Source organism: Filicampus tigris, chromosome 18, assembly GCF_054856515.1.
Source record: "Filicampus tigris isolate MCC_2025a chromosome 18, RoL_Ftig_1.0, whole genome shotgun sequence".
In the NCBI taxonomy this organism is placed as follows: Eukaryota; Metazoa; Chordata; class Actinopteri; order Syngnathiformes; family Syngnathidae; genus Filicampus; species Filicampus tigris.
In genome coordinates this window covers 7,873,499-7,886,516 of record NC_141234.1, presented here as the reverse complement: position 1 = coordinate 7,886,516, position 13,018 = coordinate 7,873,499, and the positions used below count along the sequence as shown (strand labels likewise).

Genomic DNA, 13,018 nt, shown 5'->3' with positions numbered 1-13,018 from the left:
TGTGGGTCCATTTATGACAGGCATGGCAACCAAATTCAATCATGCAGGATTTCAAAACTCAACTAATATGGCGAATCATCAATATTTGCTGGCATACACAGCACAAGTTGCTAAAAAAACAAACAAAAAAAAACAATTTTAGGCGCTGAAGCTCCGGGAATCCTTCCACACACACGAAGAGCCCTGGCCTGACTGAGAAATAGAAAAACAAATAAATTCTGGAGCGTCGATTTTCATTCATTTGGTAAGATTTCTAAAGAAACAAATATAAATATGAATCAAAGTAAAAAAAAAAAAAAAAAAAAAAATTGGGAATCACGTGCAATGGCATTTTGTGAACACAAGATGTCACCCTCAAACTTGTTTTCTTTAAGGTTATCAAGACCAGCGCTGCAATGTGAAGCTTATACAATATTTAGAAAAATATTTCGCAAACAAGCATTTGTGTGTCAATTTATTTATTTATTTTTTGCAGTGGTGATTTAGTAGTAAATGTTTTTGATCCTCTTTCATACCATTTACGTTACATTTAAAATAACTGCACTGTGTGACGAATACTACTTGGGCATTAAGCAATATGCGATACGTCTTACACATGCACAATCAATATGTATATTAACATACGTCCTATACACTGTTTATATTAATATCCTTATTTATACCTCCCAGTTGAACAATTTTTAAAAGATATTTTCGTGGTCCAAATTGACTACATTGATTACTTACTACACACCAAAATACAGGGTCCGCTGATAGTGTAGTGGTACACACGCCTGAGTGCGGGCAGCGTGGGATCGATTCCCGCTCAGTGACAGTGTCTATGTGTGCCCTGCGACTGGCTGGCAACCAGTTCGGGGTGTAGTCTGCCTTCGCCCATTGACGGCTGGGATAGGCTCCAGCAACTCCCCGCGACCCTATATAGGATAAGCGGTTTGGAAGATGACATGACATGACATGACAAAATACAGCAACAACTTAATCTTTTGTTATTTAGATTAAATTACTTTTAATTTCTTCTCAATGCTACCCTTTGTATTTGTTTGTACTTTGTTGGTTGTCCTCTATAGTTAATATGTGTACAGTGGATATGAATAAAATACAATTTTTTTGTGATAGAAAAAAAATGAGCTAAAGATAAATTATATCATCCATATAAGTTGAACACCGTAGACATTCACCCCCTTATTTATTCACTGACAATGCAAGTTTTGGCCAAACTTGCTTCAAATTTGAACAGTTTGTATCTTTATCCAAGCTCTGCCCTTTTCCTTTTGCTTCTGTATTTTTCCCCCAACTCTTATTATTTAAAAAACACAAACTGCTGTCAAAACACGAGGCGTGGTGGCTAACGAAATACATAATTGTGACGTTTTTCAAAACAAATTCCCCCGAGGCTACCCATTCCGTTCACTTGATTCATTCATAAAGTGGGCGTGGCTTGGTTCGGCGTGTGCTCGCGCCCGCCCGCGCACGCGCGCGCGTGCCTGCCTGGCTCCCAGCAGCGGCCATGTTGGAATGTTGGATGTGGACGGGGTCGAGGAGGGGAAGCAGGAACAGCGGAGCGGGGCGCGAGCGAAGGGGGGGAGAGGGAGACACATAGAGGGACGAGATTGCAGCGACACTGGAGAGAAATTGGAGCGATAAAAACGCCCCCGACAACTACTTCGGACTCCCGCGGTTCGCCTTGCGGATTTTCCAGCAACTTTTGCCGGCTTTTAAAGTCAACAGAAGCGCTTAAAAGAACGTAAGTAGCATTTTGACTTGATTTGTCGAGGAGGTGTTACTGTACTTCAGGAGCGAAAAGGAAATGATGGGGTGCGTCGGTTCACTGTTTCAACTCTCGGATACTCAAGTGTTTTGCCACATTGTCACTGTATTAAAGTGTTGAATATGAGTGGAATTTGTGTTTAATCGCAACGGAGTTGTGGCAAAGTATGTTGGGAGCAAGAATTACTGGGCTCACAAAGTCACATGGAGTAACGTTACGTTACCTCCACTCTGACTGGATTAACCCACTTTTGTGCTCCCAAATCTCCCTCCCAGGTGCTCCTTTGGTCCTGAAGTGAAGCACTGTTTGGACTGAGACTTAAAAAAGGCCAACTTTTAAACAACTTTAGAACACCACAAAACACCTTGGACCATCTGATGCCACATTAGACCGATATGTTCCTCCAAACCGAGTGTACTAGCATTTTCCATCAGACAGAAGAACCTTAGTTAACTAGGTGTGTACAATTTAAAATATTGTTTATAAATATAAAACTGATATTTTATATGCGATTCCAGTCATTTGAATATAAATTTCCTGTGATAAATATTATATATATGCAATTCATCTTTAAAACAGGTGAAAACATCAATTTCATGCCAACTAACCTTTTTGTCAAATCTGAGTTTCAAACTTTATTGATTTACTGAACTGACAACATGTAATCATTGTATTTTTAATTAATTAGTTCCAAATTAAGTTCAATTAAAAAATGGCTCCCAGAACAAGCGAGGAAAAAAGCTTTACTTCAATCTGAAATTGGAGCCACAGGTGACTGGCGTTGCAGACGTAAGAGCCAATCAAAATGTCATATCACAAAAGCTTTCGCATCAAAAATTAGTTTCTGGGTGTGAAGTGAGATTCTGCATACCGTCCCTAAGTCATGCGAATACAGGACACTCACAGTGTTGTTCAATAATGCTTAACCATATGTATAATTCCATACGTACCTGTGGTCAAAAAACAAAGTATGGAGTTTCTCTTTTGCCCAAATACACAAATGCAGTCAATGAATGATCATTGCCAACCGCCTCTCAAATATCCATACTTGCTCCATTTTTTTTCTCACCCACGTGACTATAATCTTAATTCAGTTAAATCCTAAAATGAGTAACTATAAATCACGTCAGCCCATTTCTCGCATGCTTCTTGAGTGTGAAGCTGCACATTTTAAAACACTCATTGGAGTGATTATTTTTAATTAGCGGCAATGTCACATTATTGATGTGTTCTGTGTAGTTGCGCGCCATTTGCCCTCTACTTCATATTCCAGATGCAAGCGAATGCTAATGAACTGCAGTATCTACTTGAGATGCAGCCTCTGAGCACTTATAAGAGGTCTTCGTCCTTATGTATGCATCATTTTTTACATGGTTTGTGAACCGCAGTACTGAAGAAATGCTGCGTTAATGCTAATGTTCTTGAATGTAACACTCTGGTGTTGACTTAAGTCGACATCGTGACTGGACCACTCAAGTGATGTGAAGCGTGGTTCTTCATATAAGCAGATTAGTATCGATCCTTGTCGTGTTAAATGAATGCCCACCAAGCAATTAGTGAAACGTCGAAGAGAATCTGATTTGTTAGGGTTTAAACACATGGAAATAGCTCACATTGTTGCCCTTTTAATGTTCAGACAAGCATACAAATAAGGCAACTGCCGTTTTAAGAATAAAACAAACTTTGACGACGCGTAAGACGATGAAATTGGTTCACATTCTTTTCCAAATGAAAAGAGATCGAACCACTGTTAAAAAAAAAAAAGAACAATTCGACATATACAGTTCTTTGATACGAAGTAATGACATTTTCTCGCAACAGGCCTTGTTGAGGCTGCTCCTTCTGCAAATAGAGAAAAAGCAAAACACGTGCAGAGTTAAACCTTTTGATGCTCATGTGATGTTATGCATGACAACTCGGCTTGTAACGGTACGCAAAAGCAGCATTTGGGTACGGACATCAGTCACACTTTAGTTCACATCGGGCACAGTCAAGGAACAAAACTAAAACAAAACTGCTTGTGTTCTCTGTTAAACGGGAACATAGTTATTAACAGCTCAAATGAAACAGAAAAAAAGCAGACTCTTCATATACGAAACATTCTCAAATAAACAATGCATCCAAAAAATATACCGTAAATAAATGTTGCTTACATCACAACTTCAATCCAGAATTCTGTTTGTTGTTGGAATAGGCGTGTGGCGCGAGGCACATTCATGTTAGTCCTTTGATGTTTGTGTCGCATGATGCATCGCAAAGTGCTGCGCGACTTTAAAGGTGTATTTTTTTCCACAATTCGTGGTCGGATTTCAAAATGTACGACATCAGGGATGTTGGACTTTAAACGTATCATCAAGGCTTTATAATTTGAGGCCGATCCAAATTCGGATTGTTTGTAAGAGTTTTATAGTAAGCGTCTATGCTAACTGATTTGACTCTTTTCATGTGGTTGGCTACAGCTGGCTAATACAGGCGTGTCAGTGCTGTGTGTGTGTGTGTGTGTGTGTGTGTGTGTGGGTGTGTGTGTGTGTGTGTGTGTGTGTATATGTGTGTAAATTGCAGAGCAGTGCTTGTATTTATAGAAACACTTGACTACTCTCAAAGATCCTACAGTCAACCCCCGTAGAAAACTCTTGTCCCAGTAGTCCTCTTCCTACCATCCAGGTTGTCCCCACTTTCTTGCATTCCACTGTTTTTTTTTCCACAGTGCGCAAAGCAATCAATTGAAAGAAACGCAAAAGGGTGACAAAGGTGGCAGTCTAGTATAGCATGACTCCAACTGTGATAGCAATCACTAGTGTGTTTGAGGAATGCTGAGCTCCTGAATAAGGTTGTGTGTCCTTACTACATGGCCATGCCAATTTTATCGGTTGCAAGCCAGCCTTTAATTTGCATAGATGATGGATGAATGAATGTTTCTTATAGGAAATAATGTGCAGTGGAACCTCAGTTTCGTGATTAGTCTCTTCCAAAATGTTGTACAAAAACTGCAGCAGTGTTTCCCATTGAAACTAATGTAGATCCAATGAATCCATTCCAGAAACCCCAAAATATTCACAGAAATACATTTAATAGAGAATAGAGTACAGTGTAAAACTGCATGTTAAAATAATATGTTCCATTCTGGTTCAGTGGTGATTATGACAAATTTCCTCTTAAATTCCGTTACATTCTTCATCAGTGGCTTCACAAAAACAGCCAGTAAAAATCTTTTCGATGGTCACGTAAGTCTCGCACGACATGTGACATCTCGCGTGATGTTTGAGCTCCAAGTTCTTTTGGACTTTTGAGTCGTTCCACTTTGGAGGTTTGCACTGGGTGTGGGTTGTTGTGTAAAAAGATGCTCAGATGGTCTGAAGCTGTAAAAGTGGTTCATGAAGTGTGTGGATGAACCCGTGTGCAGTGTAGACTGCAATCTGCCACAATGGCAGGAAATGACATCATCGCTAATGACCCTTCGCTCCTTGGGGGCATGCACATACCCGGACGTGTGCGCGAAAACACACACTCGGCAGCTTTTTTAGTCTCAATGTCCCTCTGTACGGCTTCTTTTTTATTATTATCTATTTATTTATTTACACAAAACCACTACCTCGGGTGTCAGAAAATAGCCAGGTTGACTTCTACCCCACTATTATGCAAAACAACACCAAAGCCAACTTTAAACCTTTCTGCAAACCTCCTTGATCCTCACTTGAGTCCCTTGACTTCCAATTTGAAGACAGGCATTAAGACAAATTGTTCCTCTGGATCACACACACACACACACACACACACACACACACACGCACACACATTGAGAAAAGCTATAGTCAAGTCATGAAGGTCAGCGGTGCTGCATGTCAGCTCATGATGAATGGAGCTGGAACGTGGTGATTCCCTTTAGTGGGGACCCAAAAAACCTGACGCAACGGGAATAATAGGACATAGTAATACTGGCCAGGTTATTGCAAAAACATGGAGCCGCACATCTTGTAAAGTAGTTGGCCGCCTTCTCTTTGCGTGTGTGTGTGTCGGATGGAGAGCGCCGTCGACGTAATTACACGTGGACAAAAGAAAGAAGTCATTGTCATAAAAGACGGGAAGAGAAGTGTGCCGGGGCGAAGACAAATGGTAGGAAAAAGAAATACAAGACGTGGCGTGGAAAAGGCTTTGCGCATGTGAAATCACTTGCAGCTGTCTCTATTTGAAGGATCTTAAAAATATGAATTGAAGGAACGTTTGGTCTTATTTGACAGGATGTTTATGTTTTCACTTCCTATTGTTCTGTTAAGAAAAAAAAAAGTTATGTGTTCCTGCTGTCTGGGACCAGACATTTAAGTGAACTGACATTCCCAAACTTCAATGAATAGTTTCAACATTGACGGGGAAAAAAAAAAATCAGGCTTGGATGACCAATGCGTAAGTACAATACCAATTTTGCTGTCATAATAGTTTTTACATGGCATATCATATATCAGTTTGATGTTAGGCATTTTTCAAAACTCAGCAAGTCCAAGTCACACATCAGCGTCTGCTCGGCCAATCATATGACCTCATCTTTGCTCCTCACGCTCCCACTAGCACGCGCGCCCACACCGTGTCAGAATAGAGAACGTCTTCAGCGGAACACCTGGATGCAGGCCAGCGTTATGACATCACAGTCGCATGTTTCGAGACTGTGCAAGACATAACTGGTGTTGCCACCGCTGAGGTCAGGCGTGGGTAAAATACCACTGTGTCTGCATGTGTGTGTCAGGGTTTGTGTGTGTCTGGCTGCGGGATGAGTCACCCGCAAACGCTGTCCTTTTACACAAAGCTTCATTGAGCAGTGGTCTTCATTCTCCATTCTTCGAGCTGGTTCCAACCCGTTTTAATGTGATGATTTCTCAACTATACGCAGGCGGGAAATGCGGCGAATAAACAAGCTTTTGGATGCTTTTTCCACCCTCATTGAAATCGCCTTGCCACTAGAGGGCGATGTGAGCACATGAGGGTGGACAGAGACGGCATCATAGGATGCATGTGAGGGTGTGACATCTTGGCCTACTAATCCGGTGGCCCATTAATCTGCTTTACTCTTGAGCAACTCCGGTCTTACCTCGCGGCCAGTTTGCCTGGCGTCTGTATGCGTTTTGTGTTCGAGAGCAAGGGGATTGTCTTTTATACGTCTTGTTCACTTCATATGTATTGACAGACTCAACATATACAGTTGCTCATAGAGTTGTAGATCATTGGGGCATACACTTTCTTTCCTCAAATCGTGCCAACGCCTCTAATAGATGCAGTGCCATACTTAGTGTGTCGTCTATTTAAAACAGATAAAAGTCTTCTTGTTTTGGAAATGCAGTCCAGGATACAGTATCTTTTTGGGACAGACTTTTTGAGTCTTACTGACTTTTACTCATTTTTCTCCAAATTTTCTCCAAATGTTAGCACGGGCCTGAGCGGTTTGCACATCTGACTCATGTTGTGGGTTCAAATCTCGAGTCGGGCCTTCTTTTGTGGAGTTTGCGTGTTCTCTCTATGTTCTACAAACGCCAAGTAGGCTAATTTGGGTCAGACCGCTAAAGTCAGCATCATTAATCTGCAAAGGAAATGTCAGAATATGCACACAGGATATTGCAAATCTTTAGTTTGTCATGATGACCCACATTTACTTCATAAATCTGTTATTATGCATATCTATGTTGTGATTAAACTACTCTTTGTGGTGGAAAAATTGGACAGAGCCGAATTCTAGATAGGCAGTCAAGTGAACAGCGGGAGCGTCAAACTATTCAGTCGAGCAACCGAGAATGTCACAATGTGACTAATGGAGTAGCCCCTCGAGGTGCCGTTTGTGTCAAGAGAGGCGGAAGGGCCAAAGGCAAAACGGACACACATACACACTCTCTCACATGACCCCACTTTTACAAGGCTTTAGTAGATTTTCAAACAAATGTAAAGCTGTGTCAATTTTGCGTGATGCCAGGTGGTGAGACATGAAATATCGACTGACATTTATTGTTAAGCAGTTTTAGTGGAACGCCTTTTTTTTATCGTTTTTCCACTTGCATTTGGGTCAAATTGGGCAGTGACCCTCCAGATCCAGCAGAGGGAGCTGTGGTGGGAAGAAGCAAACAGTTTTTTCACGACTATTACCACCGCACGCATGACCGGGGGCGAACAGTGTTGAAGACTGCTTTAGAAGTAAAGTCAAAATGACAGTTAATATTTTCATGAAAAATAACTCTTGAAGTTTGTGAAAATTCATTAGCGCCACCTCAAGGACTGGAAGAGTATAGCCGCAGTATTCACGACTGTTGAAAGACTCTTACAAAGACCTATCCTACCATTCTGTCATGTCCTGGTACGGGTCTGTTATTACCTCCGAAGGTGAACTGCTTCCGAGGAACTTGGTCCTGCTTGCTCCGTGTCTGATATTTTCACACAGATGGACTTAAAAGTTTTGGGGAGTTTGGGAGGAGAACATGCAAAGCTCCACACAGGAGAAGGCCAGAGCCAAGAAACCATAACTTTTCAACTGCAAGCCAGTTGTGCTAACCACTACACCACACCATGCCACCCAAACTCCTTAACTTTCAATTTTGTGGCTTCACTCGTCTGTCATGTTTGCAGCGCTGGAAAATAGTCCCGTAGAAACCTACGTGCTTAACCTTTGTGTGTAATTTCCACCAAAATCTCATATTTTCAGCCATCTTGTGTGTTTTTGTTGTTGTTTTTTTTTTTTTTTACCTCATTCACGTTGCAGTATCTCTTGCCTCCCGCTTTTGTCAACTCACTGTGACTTGTACATCTGGCTCCCTTTTCCCCTTCATCCCTCTCCTGCAGGACAAAGATTCCCCCTCCCCCTTCTTCCTCCTTCATCCACTCACTCATCTCCCTCCCCCTTATGAGCTCCTCTCTCTCTCTCTCTCTCTCTCTCTGTCTCTCTCTCTCTCTCTCTCTCCTTCCCACTCTCCTCCTCTTCCCCGCTCGTGTGTGTCAGCGTTGTAGTAGTTGTAGCGCGGGATTAGGAAGGAAGGGGAAGGCCGGTTTGTAAACTGACACAGTGACCACAGAAGCCTGGCTGGGATTTGGGCTTTCCCAGTATAGCCTCCTTTCATTTGGTTTAGTGGGAGGGGGGAGAATCTTGTTCTTCTTTTTCCTCTCTTCTGGACTCTAAATGGAGGGATTATACCATGGTAAGGTTTGACACAAGGTGGGGATTTAATACACGGCTTGTATGCATGTGTCACATTCTATTTGCTGTAGATGAAGAGGTCAGTTTTGAGGAACGTGGGGAAACTGGTACGTGAAAATCCAGCGGGACGCGAACTGACTTTGTGACACTTTAAATTTCAAAAGCAGCTTTCTATTTAATTGATTAAAGCATTCAAGTGCGCATCCATCCATCCATACAGTCAAAATACAATTGAGAGAGGTGACATAATCCTCTTTCCTCTTGATCAAGGGGTGTGTTGTTAAATGTCAAGTGTGCACACAAGGAGGCTTCAAGTGTGTGCGAAGTTGCGTGTGTGGGGGAGTGGATATGGATGTTAAATTAGAGGCTTGTGTTGTGCATCCTCAGATAGACTAGTCCTGCTTTTGTCTTGTACGCATTCGATATGTATGTTTCTGTTTGATCCGTTTCTATTTGTAGGCCTTATGACTAAAGCCTTTTTTACACAGAGAACAGCAAAATTTATTCATTTCTAGGTTATTATACAGTTTATTCTAGTTTTGATAATTCTGTCCCAACCATGTGTAGTCTTACATATAACCAGGATCCCACAATCAGGTAATGATTGTGACGTATTAAATACATGGTGATTTCGCAAATTTCTTTGACCAGGATTGGGATTCAATTAAGGTCTTTTATTCTAGAAGCGGTAAGTTTCACACCCCCTGACCTGCCTTAACACTGTTCCGCATAGGCACTGTCCTGCCTTTTGGTACCAATTGCAAAAGTAAAAAAAAAATGCTGTCCCCCTCCATGCTGTATCGGTACCGTTTATACAGAAAGACGTGGTTAGAAGGCGGGAAAATTGAAACAACTTGAGAGTCGACCAGCATCAATTGAACCCCACATGAATCATTTTCCTGAATGTATAAAAAGGTCAAGATCATGGAAGGAAAAAAAAAAAGCGATCTTTCTCTCATTTGATCGGTGCTGAATAAAACATGATGTATCAGCCCTGCGTGCTAACACGTTATCGCTTCACCTCAACTCAGCACACGCGAGTGAGCGCATGTGCTTTGGCAGATAAACACTGACGAGCACTCATGCGTTTACGTGACCTTTATTATGTTTTATTCATGCAGGATTTATCTGCGTTTTATGTTTGACAGTTTGAGGATCCATCGATCCTCTTAACTCGATTGACCACACAAAAAATGACTTGGAAAACATAAACGAAAGAGGTTGTGTGCCTGCTTGCTATCAATAAGATAGCCTTTAACATTTGACTTAAACCAATAAAAAACTGGCCAGCGAATCATTTGGGTAGTTTGTTAAACCCTGATCCAAATGGACTCTTTAAAACGGCAATTTATCTACGTCTTGTCAATAAGTCACAGGCATACAAAAGGCGGCTCGATTTCCATGCCTCCCCGCGGTGTTTTTGACTGGCAGGTGTGCAGCTTGCCTCGGGCGCAGCGCTGTTGAGCGATGGACTGCATGCTCTAGTAACACTTCTTTGTCCATAGGGCTGTAGACGCAACCTGCGCGCCTCTTGCCGAGGCGCAACATGAGGCAGCAGGGCTGTCAGGTGGACTGCATGCATAACAGACGTTAAAAAGTTAAAGAAGTGTTTTTTTTTTGTTTTTTTTTTGTCTGTGTGTGTTTTTGTCTTTTTGGGGCGCTCCTTCAGGCAAGGGCCGTGAAATGTGCAATCGGAGAAAATGTGCAAATCGTAAAAGACATACTGTAGGATATATCAGTGATTGAAGGCCCTTTCTGCCTCCACTGCACACATACTTATAAACTACACACACGCACACTGGTTTCATATTACAGAGTGTTGGTCGATAAACTATACGACCTGAGTTGGCACTTCCTCTCTGTGGCCTTTCTTTGCATTACATCATCTTTGTTGATGACCCCCTTCTGTCATTTCACTCCGAGCTTGTGTGTGTGTGTGTGTGTATACTGTATGCCTGGGTAATAGTATTGTGTAGCCCTGGTTGTCTAAAGCACTTATCCTTTTGACCTGACTCAGGATCAGTGGCGCCCTAACTGGGTGGTAAGTAATAAGTATCCAAAAGATGACTTTTGGACTTCCTGTGAGAGTTTGAGAGCGCGTGTTAAGCATTTATCATCATGCAATGTACCTCAGTATTCAGAGAGATGCTGTGGGGCAGCATCTCAATGTCTTGCGAGTCTCATGTCTCGCCGTTTTGTAGTTTACCGTGATAATTCAAGTCCAGATGGTCGGGAGGCTGTGCATGTAAATCTGGTAGTACGTATTGTGTTTCCCCAACTTTGAATGCTTTTTTTCCGCTATTTATGTAGGATCTGGGGACCTATTGATTATCCTCAATCCATATACCATTGTTGTTTCTCACTAAGGTATTGATTAAAAAAAAAAAAAAAAAAACGTCATTTGAACATACCATGAAAAGTTAAATTTTTTTATTTTTATTTACCTTAACCGTTTTGAGATTAATAAGGTATTTATTTCTTTGTCTTTCAGATATCTCCAGGATTGCCTACTACACAGGTGAGTGACTCCCACTCTTGGCTAATTTTATCCTCATTATCATATAGCTGCTTAAGACTCGGGGTGAGGTGACCACCAAAGATTCCCCCTGACGGAGAACAGAGGAGGTAATTTGTTTGCGGTGTTACTCAGAGGTCACCGCACCGCGAATGGTTTTAATTAGAAAGTAGGTTCCTTTCTGGTCGCCAAGTCCATCCCAGAGGGTACAAAATGAAGTCAACGGAGCAGTTGAGCGTATTATTTATGTGCACTGGCATCAAATCCATCCATCTGTGTGCTAATAACAAATTCACGTCTGCGGCCAAGTTGATGCATATGGCAAATTTGTTGATGAAAATAGAAACTTTTACAATGAGTTGCCACTATATTGAAGCATTAAAGAAAAACATGTATTTTTTGGGGGGGTGTTTTGATAAAACCGTTCAGTCGGTCAAAATACGCGTCGCTAACGATCAAGAATGGCAGAACACTTCTTCTATTTTCACTTGTGCCAGGAGCACTTCAACAAGCCGCTGAATTGCAAGTTATTAGTGGTGAAAGTCCGTTTGGCAACAGTATCATGTAAATGAGCAATTACTGTTACGTCACTATTTGGAAATTCAAAATGGCAACACATATTTGGAAATAACCACCTCACGAAATAATTACTTGGTCATGTCATTTCACCCTTGATAGGGTGTGCAGGCAATCCAGAGACCCAACTACTTGTATGCAATTACAAATGCAAATTATGCCCTGCAAAATGGATGATGAAATCCGCCCGGGTGGCGGCGGGCAGCCTGGCAAGCACCAACGTTCTTGAGCTCTGTCACCCAGGCCCGTGCTGAGATTCCAACAGTTGTGAAGCAGATGTGCAAACCACTCATCCACTGTGCTATTTAGTTGACATTTTTTTTTTTACTTTGTCCTATCGCCATCCAAAAATGATCCCTCCCCTGCACACAAAAGGCCCTGACGTCACCGTGATAAGTAAAAGTGGGAGGGCATATTCATTGAACAGTCCAGTGTTTTAGTGATTAGCATATTCCTCCTGCTCCTCCTTTCGCCTCTCTCTGGCTCCCCATTCAACTTTCACCCGTGCCGCGTTTGTCCTCCTTTTCCTCTCATTCTTCCCCGAGACAATGGTCGCCTTCCCCGTCGTCCCTGCATCTCTGCTTCTGTCTCCCTCTGTCTCATTGCACACCGCGGCTGCGAAACAAGAGGACAACTTTCCATTGGCTCCTCGCTAATTGTCTCTAGTTCTCTCTGAGTGTATGTGCACTGGCCTGGAAAAGTTCGATTTTTCTTTCTTTCTTTTTTTTTTTTTTTTTTTTGATTTACTGTGAACTATCATCGCAACGGGGTGAAAAGCTGTCCAAATTCTCTCCCAAATGACGGCCACGTCACACTTCCACGGCAACGGTGTAACTATGGAGCGCAGGCATGGGGCAAGAGCGGCCCGATAACAAACAGCGTGCTTGTCGTCAGAAAAAGGGGGCCGCCGTGGGGAGCGAAGAGGAGAACTTTCTGGACTCCGAGGATCTCAGGCTAAAGGACTCAAATGTGACTTTGTCAGAACGTCCAACTT

General features: G+C 42.2%; 1 protein-coding gene across 6 annotated transcripts in view; it reads left to right on the top strand.

Annotated features, from left to right (window-relative positions):
• Window positions 1-1,553: 1,553 nt before the first annotated feature.
• Window positions 1,554-13,018, top strand: part of ptk2aa (protein tyrosine kinase 2aa) — a 34,778-nt gene continuing 23,313 nt past the window's right edge. For 3 of the 6 annotated variants that reach the window (XM_086014392.1, XM_086014395.1, XM_086014390.1), the window contains exons 1-2: window positions 8,763-8,934; window positions 11,425-11,451. In XM_086014392.1, the coding sequence (XP_085870518.1) occupies window positions 8,916-8,934; window positions 11,425-11,451 (46 nt within the window). In that variant the 5' untranslated portion in view covers window positions 8,763-8,915. Of the gene's footprint in view, window positions 1,745-8,761; window positions 8,935-11,424; window positions 11,452-13,018 lie in introns of those variants that run through there. The other 3 variants (XM_086014391.1, XM_086014389.1, XM_086014396.1) reach the window with 3 other exon arrangements.